Source organism: Heteronotia binoei, chromosome 17 (genome assembly GCF_032191835.1).
Source record: "Heteronotia binoei isolate CCM8104 ecotype False Entrance Well chromosome 17, APGP_CSIRO_Hbin_v1, whole genome shotgun sequence".
Lineage (NCBI taxonomy): Eukaryota > Metazoa > Chordata > Lepidosauria > Squamata > Gekkonidae > Heteronotia > Heteronotia binoei.
In genome coordinates, this window is record NC_083239.1 from 20584792 (window position 1) to 20600221 (window position 15430).

At 48.7% G+C, this 15430-nt stretch overlaps 1 protein-coding gene across 1 annotated transcript; it reads right to left on the reverse strand.

Annotated features, from left to right (window-relative positions):
* Positions 1–658: 658 nt before the first annotated feature.
* CCDC28B (coiled-coil domain containing 28B) lies at positions 659–15060 on the reverse strand. Its single transcript, XM_060257957.1, has 5 exons — positions 14872–15060; positions 11902–12071; positions 3919–4073; positions 2890–2912; positions 659–1024 (listed from the first exon to the last, which is right to left on the reverse strand). The coding sequence occupies exons 1-5, from the start codon at positions 15030–15032 to the stop codon at positions 970–972; spliced, it is 564 nt and encodes a 187-aa protein (XP_060113940.1). The 5' UTR covers positions 15033–15060; the 3' UTR covers positions 659–969.
* Positions 15061–15430: the final 370 nt, after the last annotated feature.

Below are 15430 nucleotides of genomic sequence, written 5' to 3' on the forward strand. Positions count from 1 at the left end.
CTTCACTGAATCTTCTACTTCAAAGAAAACCCTCGGCTTCTGCTGCTGTTTCTCCCCAACCCAATTACCCAAATGACAGACAAGATGTCACAAAAAGAGTCAAGACTGCATGCTCAGGACTGCAGCCTCAGCCCCCAACACAATAAAAGGGTACAGGGATTGTGGCCAAATGGCAGAGGTTACAACAAAAACAGCACAATTTCTGTTTTGTATGCTTAAATTCCTTCGCAATGGACAGGGTGATGGTTCTTGCTGATAGCTTTTAACCCATACTTGAGGCTGCTTTCACACACCCTGGATAATGCACTTTACAGTGTTTTTTTTCCTTGGGGAACGTGGTGGAACAGAGTCCGGAACCTCTTTGGGGAAACAACATTCTAAAAAAATGTTTCAGAACACTTCATTTCCCTCTTGAGAGTTCTGGCACCTATTTTTCTAGGGAAAAAAGCCCTGCTTACAAAGAATTCCCAATGTGCATTCCTGTAGAAAAATCCAGTTACAAACAATTGCTAAAGTGCATTGGAAGTTCATTATCCAACATGTGAAAAAGCAATCTGAAACTCATGCCAAATGCCTCAGGAGATAAGAGCTGGCCCACTAGAAGCAGCAGCTCTGCATGGCCCAATGACAGCGTGCACACACATACACATGATCTCTTGCAATATCAGAAAATATTCCAGGGCACAATCCCAGGGTGCAGAAGACCAGATTCCTCTTGGCTTTCTTCCCATGACATGTCCACCACTTAATTTCCAAGAGTTGGTTACTTCTGCGCTTGATTTTTCTGCAGTCAGTTCGAACCCAGACCCAAATCCCCACTTCCCCCTAGATACATATGATTTCAGCTTTCTTTCCCTGAACCATTCAGGGGCAGACTCTGCTACAAACATCTTTCTCAGGTCCACTGTTCCTTTGCCAAGTCTTCCCACTCTACTCAAAGAGAAGTCTTGGGCTGCTGCTTTGCTTCCTCTAAGCTGTGGAGGTGTCTTCCAGGTCAGGGTTTTCTGCCAAGTGCAGCTTCTGACTGAGATATTGCATTAAGTGAAAACAGGAGGAGCCAAGATCCTGTCCCTTCCCCCAGGTTTTCCAGATCAAGACCACATCTGTGTTAACAGTTATTCCACCTCCCAGAAGCTTAAATGTGTTGTCCCATACTATACCCACTGACAGAGGAAGGACTGAAAACAAAGTAACCTCTTCATAAAAAGAGCATAGCCCTGTTTCTAACACCACTTTACAGTGTTATACAAACACACAATCAGTTCCCTACATACTGTCAAATTCTAGTGTAACCAATGGGAAAAAGGCTAGGAGAAGAGGCAGATAGTAGAAGCAGGTTTGATAATCAATAGACTGAGGTGGTGAAGGGGAAGAGGAAGCAGGTATCGCTACCAAAAAGAGATGGGAAAAGAAACTAAACCAACCAAGCAAAAACCTCCAAAGGAAGTTTAGAGTACTAGTAAGGGGCCAAAAGTTAAAAACCACAATAGTTAAAAACAAAAGTACATGTGTTTATTACAAACTCATATAAAAACCTTGTAGAGGCCCAACCTAACCTTATGCTAAGGAAAGCATCTTACAGACCAACAACCCTGTAAGGTAGATCAGCCTTCTTCATACTGCAGATGAAGTAAGGAGTTGAGACCAAGGGACAGCATTTCCCTAAGGCCCCCTGCTGAGTTCATGGCAAAGGGGAGATTTGAAAGGAGGGGGAGGGGGGCTTTCTGGCTCTCAGCTCCTGTTCTTATGCCACACTATTTAAAAAAGTTCTCTTGACCCAGTGGGTCCAACTTTCTTGACTCTGAAGCCCTGTGATTGAAACTCCAGAGGTGTTGTTTGATCCTAAGAAATGGCTGTGGGTGTATATGGGGGGTGGGGGTAGAATATAGACCAAGATCACAGTGCTGGGCAAGGAGGGAGGTATTTTTCCCTCTATGCTGTTTCTCCAGTCAGAAATGGCCCCTCAGTGCCGTTAAATAGAGAAAGAATGTGTGTAAGGAAGACATCCCCTTTTCATTAGTGGGCTTGAAGCAGCCAGTGGGGAAAATTAGCATTCCTCCCTTCCCAGCACTGTAATCCCAATCCAAGATTATCCCAGCTGCCTTTTAGAATCATTTGGAGTTGAGTCACAGAATGCCAGCCTCATGCAGGGCCAGTTCATCCACTAGGCAAACTAGGCGGTTGCCTAGGCTGCCAGCAGGGTAGAGTCGCCAAATTCAGCCTTCCCCCCCTTCCCCCTAGGCAAACACCTACTTTGCCCACTCCTCAGCTTCCTCCTCCCTCCCTTCCCCACCCCAGGTCTATTTCAATGCCCGGAACCGTGGTTGAGTGCCTCTCCCGGGCTATCTAAAGGCACCCCCCCTGCCAATCAGCTGATTGGCGGGTAAACCCATGTGGCGCTCACTGTCAGTGCCAGGGACAGCCAGCAGCAGCACAAAGGAACCACGTCCTGAAAGGGCACTGCCGCTGCTCCCTCTTCCGCACTTCCTGGACACAGTTCCTTCGTGCTGCTGCTGGCCTGCCCCAGCACTGACAGACAATGAACGCCGCACTGATCAGCTGACTGGCAGGGGGGACGTCTTTAGATAGCAGGGGAGCGGTGGTGCATTCCAGACATTGAAACAGACCTGGGGTGGGGAAGGGAGGAAGGAAGAGGCGCGGGGGTGAGAGGAAGATGCGGGGGGAGCTGTGGAGGGAGTGGCAGGCTGCGAGTCTGTGCCCTCGGGCCGGTGCTGGCCTCATGTATACTTTTACCTGAGTCCACCATGGAGACACAGCATCTTTCCTCTGAAGAAGAACATCCTGTCCACTCCACCCCCACCCTGGTCACTAATGCTTTCCCTCTGAAGCACGAACTGGGGTCCCCTTCAAATCCCACAGGAAGGATACATGGAGTTGCTGAGCTCTTCCAACTGCAAATAGAAAGGAGAAAACTATCAACAAAAGCAAGCAACTTCAGAACCAGCTAAATTAGAGTTGTCAAATCTTCCTTGTGAAATTACAGGAGATTTGGGGGCTGAACTGAAGAAGAAGTTCAACAGGGATGTGATGCAATAAAGTCCAACTTCCAAAACAACCATTTTCTCCAAGGGAAATGATCTCTGTAGTCTGGAGGTCAGTTGTAATTCTGGGAGAAATCCAGGCTCCACCTGGAGGTTGGCAGCTCTAAGTCAAAGTAAAAAACTTCCTCAATAACTAAGGACTGGGAGGGGACAACTGTGCAGATGGAAGCCAAGTGCCAAACAAGTTCAAGAAGAAGAAGACTGCAGATTTATACCCCGCCTTTCTCTCTGAATCAGAGGCTCAGAGTGGCTTACAATCTCCTTTATCTTCTTCCTCCACAACAGGCACCCTGTGAAATGGGTGGGGCTGAGAGAGGACTCTCCAGTCTTGAGTATCAATGAAGGAAAACTCAGGGGCTAAAAGAAGGCATTTTGCACAGGCAAAGAACCATATTCCACAGATGGTGGCAAAATCATGTAATTTCACTAACTTTAAAACTTGGTAGGAAAACCACAGGGTTTAACCAAAAAAGTGGCCTTGGCAGGGGATCTCTAGGGAGGAAACATCATAAATGAGGCCACATCAGGGATGGGGGAGGACCTTATCCACATTAACACTAACCTGGCCTCCATTAGAGGCACTCATGGCAAAATCTGTCTCAGTGGGCAGGTGAGCTATCACTTGCAAGTATACCCTCAACAAAAGCTGACTGCTGCTGGTCATGAAATATTCAAAAACATTCCAACTGCTTAGGAAGATTAACGTTAAATCTCAAATACTTCAGGTCAACTAGCTATATATATTTCTAGAACAGCTTGGGTAAAATTTGCAACTCATTTTTCTGGCTGAAAGAGAAGATGGGAGAGAGGAAGAACAAGCGGAAAAGGAAGGGCCAAGATCCTTGGCAGCTCTTACGTTTGTCAGTAGCTGATCCAGATTCCTGTCAGCCACAGTTTTCTTCTGGTCCTCAGAGAGCTCCTCCACATAGACATCCAAGCTGAAGTGCAGACGGGCCAACTTTTCCTGCATCTCCCGAACGTGCTCCAATTGTTCGAAAGAACATTCCTTTCCTGTGCCAGTCCGGATGAAGAACATGGGCGTTACCCTATGCAGCCTCCAGAAGATTCTAAAACCAACCTCTAGCTTTGCTTCCCTCACAAGCAAAGTATAATCCTGGTGAGAAATGCAATTCCCAGTAGTGACCTTTGGACCTTTTTGTACTAATTTCCCTGATTCAAAATGGCAATTTTGCATCAGCGTTTAAAAAGTGTTTTCTGCCATTCAGTAAAGCAGAGTAGCAGGAACACTAAAAACAGGTCCACTTCAAAACCCATGCACTGAACAGAGAACCAGCAATTGATTTTGTATTACAGTTGTTTAATAGACAGTAAATTAAACAGATCTCATCACATGAGACAGGGGCTAGAAAATGTCAAGTCTGTCTGTAACTCTGGCTCAATCAAAGAGCATTCTGGGTAGAACCAAAGTATATTCAAATGCTGCTAGCTCATGTCTTTCCTACCCCTCCCTCCCTGTTGTGAGTGTCCTTGCTTTGAAATGGAAAGATGTGAAAGTCTTATCTGTGCCTTCTCAGGCCTGGCTCTCGGAAGGGAGTCAGGAGCCCACTACGATCAAGGCCATGCAAGCCTGAGAACAAATTGGTAACATCAATGTGTGAACGTTCCCTGCATAATCCTCCCCCCTTAGGAATCCCTTTGAAGTGTCCCTTATATGCAATGTATCTACAGTTTATTCTTTAGTCTTTTCAATGCTGACCTAGCCTCAAGTATCAGTATCAATAAAGTAGTTTCTTTGTATCAACAACAACTCGTTATTGAATCTGCCGACTTGACATTTTGAAAAGACTCCCGATCTGAAGCTCAACCGTCCTGGCACCTTTGTAACCAGATGGCTGAAAAGATTCCGGGAGACGGGGAGCTTCCCTACGAGGAAGGGGAGCAGGAGGCGCCTTGGCATGTCTTGGACACCAGGAGAGTGGCTGCCTCCCCTCCGCAGTTCCAGCTGGTGATCACCCCCCGGCAATACCACCAGCGGACCTCGACCACCACCATGGACGAGGCACTGATCCGCTGAGATGCCATCATGACCCGCCACATGAGGAGGGTGCAGATGGCCGAACCAGAACCCATCAACCCAAGCACCCTCAAGCCGGGTGAGGTGGACAGCATCATCATCGTCCAGGTACCAGAGGACGACCCTGAGTATGCCGGGGGGGGGGGAGAAGAAGAACCACTGCCTAAAGACATGCCCGAGGAGGACGCTCGCATGTTCCGAGCAATGGTTCACAAAGAGGTCGATGGGGCGATCAAGGGGCTGAAGGAGGAGATGCAAGCGATGACCGCTCAATTCTCCCGTGCCTTGGGATTGGGCGGACCCCGGAGACCCCCTCCGGCCCCAAAGCCCCGGGCTCCTACCGCCCTGCTGCTGGCAGCTCCCCATGCGAGAGGGCCGGTGCCAAGACCAGCGGGCCCTGCCGCCCTGAGAGACGGGGGGCAAGGGAGAGAGCTGGAAGCCACTTTTGACAGGGATCCAGAAGAGGTGGACTACTTCGCCATCCAAGCGAACAGTTATATGTACTACTGGGGAAATACGTTCCCCGATGAGTTCAGCAGAGTGGATTATTTGGGCTTGAAGCTGAGAGGGGCTGCGAAGAGATGGTACATGAGTCTATACGAGGCCATGAGCCCCGAACTGGACTATGTGCAAACCTTCCTCCAGGCTCTGATGGCTCAATACGAAGACCCTCTCCAAGAGATGCGTGCAGCAAGGGTCCCGATCCATCCGGGAGTATGCTGCAGAGTTCCAGGCGAATGCGGCAAAGGTCCGGGGATGGAGCGAGCTAATGAAGATCGAGCACTTCACCCGGGGCCTGAACGCCAGTATCCTGGATCGGGCCCTCACCCAAGCCAGGCCCACCACCCTAGTGGGATGGATACAACTGGCAGGGGAGGTCGAGACTAACATGGAACGGGTGGCGATGCAGCGCCTGCACCAGTCAGGGAAGAGCCAACAGAAACCTGCCCCCCCAAAATTCGAGCCGAAGAAGGCCACCGGGGGAGGAGGAGCAGCTGCGGGGTCCCGCAAATGCTTCAGGTGCGGCGACCCGAACCACTTGGCCTCCAGCTGCCCGAACCCCCCTCTTCCCAAGGTCCCGCAAGGGGGGACGAAGTCCAACGCTCCGACCCCTAAGAAGCCGGCCAGCCGCCCTAAGGAAGCGGTGAAAACCAGGGTTGCCTTGGCCGAGGAGCCGGACGAGGAGGTGCTGCTGTCTGCGGAACTGGGAGATTTGGCCTGGGCATCCGAGCCGGCAGGAAACGAGACCGACCTGCTTTGAAGGGTGCCAGCCAGCAGGTCGAGCCGGAAGAGGCACCAGTGAGGATGAGAGTAACGGGACGTTTGTATTTTGTAACAGTGAAACTGCTGAACCCTAACCTGAAAAGGTTCATGCAGGTCCAGGCCTTAATAGACTCGGGATGCAATCGAGAACTGATATCCCCCAAAATAGTTGAAGCGCTGGGGCTCAAGAGCACACCACTACCCTGCCCCATGCAGTTTGAACAAATGGATGGGTCAGTGATGTGAGGGGAACCCTGTAAACTAGAGACCCAGCCCTTCCTGATGGGGATTGAGGAGCACTGGGACCAGGAGTCTTTCGTTATTGCCCCATCGTACTCCTATCCAGTGGTCCTGGGGGTGGGATGGCTAGAGAAGCACGAGCCCCGCATTAGGTGGGGAGCGCAGACCATCAGGTTTGGAGAACCCCTCTGTGCAAGGCACCTGTGGGATCCAGCCTGGGGCCCACGAGCTCCAGTAGCCAAGGAACGGGTGTGCATGTCTGTAGAGGAGGTTCACGCCGTCCCGAAAGCCTATCGGGATCTGATGGGGGTGTTTTGTGAGCAGGGAGCCAACCAGCTACCCCTCCCACCAGGACACGGACTGTGCCATAGAGCTAATTCCGGGGGAAATCCTGCCCCGAGCAAAACTGTACCCTATGGGATGGGCAGAGAAGAAGGAGCTCCGGAAGTTCCTAGACCAGAACTTGGAGAGGGGTTTCATTAGACCGGCTATGGCCCCCCATGCTGCCCTGGTCCTATTTAGGAAGAAGAAGGATGGCTTGCTTAGACTGCATGGACTTTCGCGGGATAAATGCTATTTCCACCTCCAACACCTACCCCATCCCCTTCATCCGGGACTTGTTGAGCACGATATCGGGGGGCAAGATCTTTACCAAATTGGACTTGAGGGACACGTACTTCTGAGTGCACATCAAGGAGGGGGACGAATGGAAGACAGCGTTCAATATGCCCATGGGACAGTTCGAGTATCTGGTCATGCCCTTCGGACTGCAGGGGGCCCCGGGGGTGTTCATGAACTTTATTAATGATGTACTCAGAAAGTTTTTGTACAAGGGGGTGGTGGTTTACCTGGATGACATCATTATTCACTCGCAGGACGAACAGTCCCATGTGAAACTTGTGAGGGAGGTGCTCAGCACCCTGCTAGAGCATCAACTCTATGCCAAACTGTCTAAGTGCGAATTCCACCAGACCGAGCTAGACTATTTGGGGTTCCGTGTGTCAGAAAAGAGACTGGCGATGGACCCAGCCAAAGTGCAGGCGGTCTTAGAATGGGTTCCCCTGAGGACACGTAGACAGCTCTAATCATTCCTCGGGTTCGCAAATTTCTATAGGCCCTTCATAGAAGGGTTCGCCCAAATCGCCCTCCCTTTAACAGAGCTCCTAAAGACGAAAGGGAAGGGCACGAGGCCAAGCGGCCAGGAGCCCGAAAAAATTGGACCCTGAAGTGCCAAGCGGCCTTCGACAAATTAAAGCGTCTGTTCACAAGCAAACCGGTCTTGAGCCACCCCGATGAGCAGCGGGCCTTCATTGTGCAATGCGACGCCTCCGACGTGGCCGTCGGCGCCATTCTCATGCAGAAAGATGAGGGGGGGAAGTTGAGGCCGTGCGCCTACATCTCCCGGAAGTTCTCGGGAGAGCAGAGGAATTGGTCAGTGTGGGACAAAGAGGCTTTTGCGGTGATGTTCGCCCTAAAAACGTGGCGGTCCTGGTTGGAGGGGGCGAAAGTGCCATTTGAAATCTGGACGGACCACAAAAACCTCGAAGCCCTCACGGGGAAACGAAAACTGAGTGAAAAGCAAATCCGGTGGGTGGGATTCTTCTCCAAATTCGATTTCACCTTGCGGTACATACCGGAGGCTAAAAACTTCTTAGCGGACACCCTCTCGCGTCTCCCGCAACACGAGAGCCAGAGGGAGGAAATAGTAGAAGATGAAGAAGAAGATATTGGATTTATATCCCGCCCTCCACTCCGAAGAGTCTCAGAGCGGCTCACAATCTCCTTTACCTTCCTACCCCACAACAGACACCCTGTGAGGTGGGTGGGGCTGGAGAGGGCTCTCACAGCAGCTGCCATTTCAAGGACAACCTCTGCCAGAGCTATGGCTGACCCAAGGCCATTCCAGCAGGTGCAAGTGGAGGAGTGGGGGATCAAACCCGGTTCTCCCAGATAAGAGTCCACACACTTAACCACTACACCAAACTGCTTAGACTCCTTAGTTCCGCCCTCCCAAGTAGCAGCCATGGTCACCGCCCCATCGCAAAAGAAGAGGGAGTTGGAGGGGCTGAGCAAGGAAAAACTGGCTGCGGAGACAGAGGGGGAAGGAGAGGAACGGCCTGATGGAGTGCAGAAGGGAAGAGACGGGTTGTGGTACAAAGGGGAAAAACTGTACGTCCCGAAAAGCTTAAGAGCAGAGGTGCTGCAGTTCTGTCACTCCAATAAGCTGGCGGGGCACTTTGGCTACGTGAAAACCCTGCATCTAATTAGTAGGCAGTTTTGGTGGCCGTCCCTAAAAAAGGACGTGTCCGAGTACGTGGCTTCTTGCCCCATCTGCATCATGGCCAAAAGACGGGGTGGGAAAACCCCAGGACTCCTCAAACCCTTAGAGACGGCGAAACGCCCCTGGTCAGTGGTGTCTATGGATTTCATTGTGGAGCTGCCCCCCTCCCATGGGAAGACAGTGATCCTGGTGGTGGTAGATACCTTCTCCAAACAGGCTCACTTTATTCCCTGTGCGCAATTGCCCACCGCAAAGAAATTGGCCGCACTGTTCTTCAACCACGACTCCACTCATTCCCGGACAAGGTCATTAGCAACCGCGGGCCGCAGTTCGTTGCCACCTTCTGGCGGGAGTTCTGTAAATTGGTGGGGATTGAGCAAGGCTTGAGCTCTGCCTATCACCCCCAGACGGACAGACAGACTGAGAGGGTAAACGGGGTTCTAGAGCAGTACCTACAATGTTTTGTTAATCACCGACAGTCGGACTGGATCGACCTGCTCCCGTTCGCTGAATATGGGTATAATAATAGTGTGCACAGTTCTACCAAGGCCTCCCCCTTCTCCACGGTCTATGGGTATGAGAGAAAGCCCATGCTCCTATTGCCAGGAGGGGAACCCCCCTCGGAGCCTACCGCCTTTGAGCAATGGTGGCAGGGGCCGAGTGGGAGCTGGAAGACGATTCAGGAGAATCTGGAAGCAGCTAAAGAAACCTACAAGAGGCAGAATGACAAGTCCCATGCTCCTGCATGGGATTTCAAGGTGGGAGACTCTGTATTTGTGTCAACTAAGAATCTGCCACTCAGCCAACCTTTGAGGAAACTAGCCTATAGGTTTCTGGGGCCCTTTAAGATCAAAAGAGTCATAAACCAGGTGACAGTGGAACTAAAGCTGCCAAAGGCACTTAGTAAAATACACCCTGTATTTCATTGCAGCCTTCTCCGTCGAGGGGCTTCGGCCTGGCATCCTCGAGCACCAGCCCCCCAGCCTGTGTTAATTGGAAACCAAAGACATCACGAGGTCCAAGAAATCCTGGACTCTAAAGTCAAAAGAGGGGTCCGGAATTACTTAGTAAAATGGAAACACTTCCCAGTCAGCGAAAATGAATGGGTGGCTGAGGAAAATATCTCAGCCCCAGACCTGATCAAAAGGTTCCATCAAAGATGTTCCAATGGGGCTGGGGAAGTGGCTTAGGGGGGGCAGTATGTCAAGTCTGTCTGTAACTCTGGCTCAATCAAAGAGCATTCTGGGTAGAACCAAAGTATATTCAAATGCTGCTAGCTCATGTCTTTCCTACCCCTCCCTCCCTGTAAGTGAGTGTCCTTGCTTTGAAATGAAAAGATGTGAAAGTCTTATCTGTGCCTTCTCAGGCCTGGCTCTCAGAAGGGAGTCAGGAGCCCACTACGATCAAGGCCATGCAAGCCTGAGAACAAATTGGTAACATCAATTTGTGAATGTTCTCTGCATAATCCTCCCCCCTTAGGAATCCCTTTGAAGTGTCCTTATATGCAATGTATCTACAGTTTATTTTTTAGTCTTTTCAATGCTGGCCTAGCCTCAAGTATCAGTATCAATAAAGTAGTTTCTTTGTATCAACAACGACTCGTTATTGAATCTGCCGACTTGACAGAAAAGACTGGTCTGGGATTGGAAAGACTTGGGTTCATATGCTTGGTTAATCCATGAAGCTCAGCTAATCCTAGACCCAGCCTCCTTTGCAGGGCTGTTGTTGGGAGTGGGGGATAGGAAAAGAACTTGAGCTACCTCAAGCTCCTTAGAATTAAGGGAAATATATAGATGTGATATCCAGGTAATTTTCTGTGAATTGCCACCACGAAGCTGCCTTATACTAAACTGAACCCTTGGTCCATTAAGGTCAGTATTGTCTACTCAGACTGGCATTGGCTCTCCAGAGTCTTAGAGACAGGTCTTTCACATCACCTACCTACCACCTAGTCCTTTTAACTAGAGATGCCAGGGATCAAACCTGGCAGATGTCAAGCATGTCAAGCAGATGCTGTTCTAGGCTAGGCTCCAGGCAGGTCCTGGGGAGGATCCCCTCGAATTACAGTTTATTGCCAGACTACAGAGATCAGCTCCCCTGGAGAAGGATGCTTTGGAGTGTGGACTCCACAGCAGTATATCCAACCAAGGTCCCTGCCCTCTCCAGGCTCCATCCCTACATCTCTAGGAGTTTCCCAACCTGGATCTGGGAATTCCCCACCACCATCATCCACCGGTGGCCAGAGGGGACCTGGTAACCCTATCTATCACTGAGCCACAGCTCCTTCCATGCTGGTAACCTTTCTGCTACAGTTTGATATTAATTTCACTTTTCCCCTTGCTTTGTCCCAAAAAAGGGCTCCAGATGGGCTGCCAGGTGCCTGTTTCTTTAAGAACATCCAAACAACGCCACTGGATGAGACCAAAGGCCACCAGGCTCAGGATTCTCTTTGCAAAAGCAATTGGACAGATATCTCCAGCAACTTCATTTAAACATGGGGGTTGTATTTAACTAGCAAGGCTCAGAGCTCCCAAACATATTTGCCCAGTCTGCTTTAAAAGCCACCTGTGCCGACGGCTGTCGACACATCTCGTGGCAGATGATGCCACCCACTTCCTTTCGTCTGCACCGAGTTGGCTAACAACCAGTTTTATTTTTAACCACCTAGTCTTGTTAGCTGAACTCCAGATAACAGACAGTAAGCTACTCAGGGTCACCCAGCAAGTGGCCAGACTCAATGTCAGATCACTCAGAACAGACTCCACCAAACTGCCTTTTGAATTTCTGGGAGCTGTAACCTGCATGCATTGAAGTCACCTCATCTGACACCCACAACAACCTTGTGAAAAGAAGACCCCCCCCCCCCAATCCATAGCCTCCTAGTGAGCTTCACAGCCAAACAGGGATTTGAACCCAATGCTCCTGTTTCTGATCCCATGCTCTGCCAATGACAACACACTGGCCAGGAAGGCCATCAGCTCCACACACACATCTGATGGTCCCGCCCTTGAAGAACTTACCAAATGCCTGCAGTTTCCCCGAATGAAAGTCGTTCAGCAGGTTCAAGAGCCCCCCCTCCATTTCATAGACATCTGAGACATCAGTCAGGAAAGAGTGCTGCAGAGGGGCGCCCACCGTAGTCCCGGTGCTGCCTGCAGGCTGTGGGGCTCGGGGCTTCTCTTTGTTTGCTCTGCAACAGACACAAAGGACAATAAGGTAAAGCCAGCCCGGGAGACAGCAGCCACCGGCATCACTTCCCCTTTCCTTTCCAAGGAGGCATGTTGCCAGAGGGGCTGGTCCAGGGCAATCCACTTCCTTGTGCTAAAGGGCCAGCTAAGACGTTACATGTGGAGGGCAGTGGCCAAGAATCTTCCCAGGATAACATCTGATCTCCTTACAAGGAGTAAGAGATGCAGCCCAAATGATGGGATGGCCTCACGTGCCCTGGGCTGAAGGGCTTCTGAAAGCCTCGTCTTCTACACGTCTCTTCCTGTCCCAGATTAACCCACATAAACCCAGGCCAGTCTGTGCCACAGGTACAAAGCATGAGAAAAGAAGGTGCTCTGTACCAAAGCACATGGGAAACTGACACTTTAGCTGAGTCGAGAAGTCAAACACTTCACCACAGGTAAAGCACTCATGACCAGTGTTCCCTCTATGCTGAGTTAGTGTGAGCTAGCTCACAGTTTTTTAGCTTCTGACTCACACATTTTTGTCTTAACTCAGAAAATGGCCCCAGAGCAAATTAATTTATGCAGTAGCTCACAACTTTAATACCAGTAGATCACAAAATAGAATTTCTGCTCAGATGACTCTATAGCTTAGCGGGAACATTGCCCATGAACCCCATGCAAGGCCATAAGGCCACCTGACCTCCATGGGATCCAAGACAGAGTTCTTTTTTCTCTACATTACCCACACAACAATCCTCTGAGGTAGCATTAGACTAAGAAAACACAACAGGCCGAAGGTCCACTTGGGGAGTATTTAAACATAGATCTTTCCAATCCTAGATTGACACTCTAACCACTACACAGCATTGCCTCTTACTCATTTCAGTGGAGGCTAGATAGGGTTGTGCCCCATGGGCCCTGTCAAACCTGCTACCTGGGGAAGCTGCCCCACTGTATACGTCATCACAGGGTCACCAGCTCTGTCCAGGCTGGTATCTGGACCTTAGGAGCTTGGCTGGGGTGGGGGGACTGCTCTTTATTTTATTTATTTAATTTTTATTTATTAATATCCTGCCTTTCTTCCCAGTGGGGACCAAAAGTGGCTTTTTAGTCCTATGTTTTATTCTCACAACAACCCTGTGAGATAGATGAGGTTGAGAGCATTTGACTGGCCCACAGAAGCAAGTTTCTATGGCAGAGTAGGGATTCGAACCTGGATTTCTCAGATCCTAGTCTGGCACTTTAACCACTAGGCCATGCTGGCTTTCCTCACAATCAAAACACTTCAATACAACCATAAGAAATCCTCAAGGCATTGAATGTAATATTTTTACAGAATCCCTAATTGAGCTTTGCTCTCACAGGTGCCACAAAAGATTGCCAAAAATTTTATTTTTAAAAGCGTCATATGTGGCCACCTTAAGATGAGTGGCCCTAAACATGCACAGAGGGCCCTTCCCTTGTGAAGGGATTTAGCTTTTATAAAAATGGTTTAAGGATAGCCTTTCTAAGAACATGCAAGGAACCTTTTTTCATGGAAAGCTATTTTAAAATTCGCATAAGGGCAAAACACCTGTGAGAGTGAGCAAAGGCATCCCACTAAGAGCACAGACAAGACCAACTTGTCTGATGTATCTAATGAAGAGAGCTTTGACTCTTGAAAGCGTAAACCCTAGAAATTTTGTTGGTCTTTAAGGTCCTACCAGACAAAATCTAATCCTATTCAACTATTTGTTTCAGATGAAATTGAATGAAATAATATAAAATAATAAAATAGATTATCATTTAGTCTTCTTGGCAGAGGGCAGGGAATATGTAGCCTTGAGAACCTAGAGAAAGCCAACATTGCAGAGAGAGGAAAGGAGAAAGGCAGCTGATACAATGATTATTGTGCATAGCTGTTGCACAATGTATTCATTGTATTCATACAATGCATTGTTGAACAGAAAGCACATGCCATTTTGAGTTGTGCTAATGCAACAATTTTGAGAACATGAAACCACTTTGGCACCAGTTTGGTCCCAGCTACAGCACTGCTGATTCTACTTCCTTGATTTAATAGCAATTCAAAAAGTATTTTGGGGGAAAGCATTCAAGATGGGAAAAGTTTGAACTACATATCACAGGTGCAAAGGCTAAAAACCAAAACCAAGCCTGCCTTCATTGCATGAAAGCAGTTTCCCAAGAACCTAAATGCTGCCGTAAAGCTTTTAAAAGGATGGATAAACAGCAGTAGGCTTGCATATGATAGCAGACCTCTATGAATGCTAGTAATGGTTCTTTAATGAGACAAACTGTGCAGTGAAATTGCACGACCTGCTTCCTTTTGAGACAGAACATTCATGTCAAGTTCAATATTCATGGTCATCTGACAGCAATGAAAATCCTGTGAATTTAGGGGGAGGTATTTGTGAATTTCCTGCATTGTGCAGGGGGTTGGACAAGATGACCCTGGAGGTCCCTTTCAACTATATGATTCTGTGATTCCATGAACAGGTTACAGGTTCAAATCCTCCATACCAAAGACTGCTCCACTTTGCCCTAGTCCTGAACTGACCTCTGGGCTGTAACTCTCTCTTTTTTTAGGTTCAAATATACTTTATTTAAGATTATCAAAATACAAAAATTCAAGTAATACAATAACACAATTCATGAAATATACAAATTATCATTAAAAGAACTATTAAAAATTGAGTGAGTATTGAGGAATACAATTACATCAAGTTACAACATACAAAGTAATTTTACTTGGACAAATAAGAATGAGCAGTCATTATAGATTATCTGATCTTTTCCATAATGCAGAACTGAACTGACCTCTTGAACTTGGCTCTTTGTTTTGGTGATGGGAGGTGAGGCATCCCCAGGGAGAAGGAGGTGCTCTTGCTGGCAGGGACGGGCAGCTTGCGCAAAGCACTGGAGGGCACTGGCTGAGAAAGGTGGGCCTTGGGGCTCCTCTTCTTCTTCTTCTCTTCCATCTCTCAACTGGTCATGTGACTGTTATTCACAGGGAAGGTCTGGGGGCACCAAAAGTAAGACCAAGCTTGAATTACTGGCAATACTTCAAAAGAAACAAAGCTGTTAGCAATGATGCTTGTGGACCTTTCACATAAGGAGGCATTATATCTCCAAATAACTGAGGAACAAATTACAGGAGAAGGCTGTTTGATTGCCTTCACATCCAACTCAGAGGCTTTGAGGCTGGACACACTTGGAAACAGGATATTGGGCTAAAAGAACCTAGTTTAACCCAATTCAGACAGGCTTTTTGAGGCACCAAATTAATTTTTCAGCTTTCTTCTTATTTTTTTTAATTTGTTTTTTTATTACTTTAAATTTTTATCCTGCCCCCTCCGCAAGCGGACTCAGGGCGGCT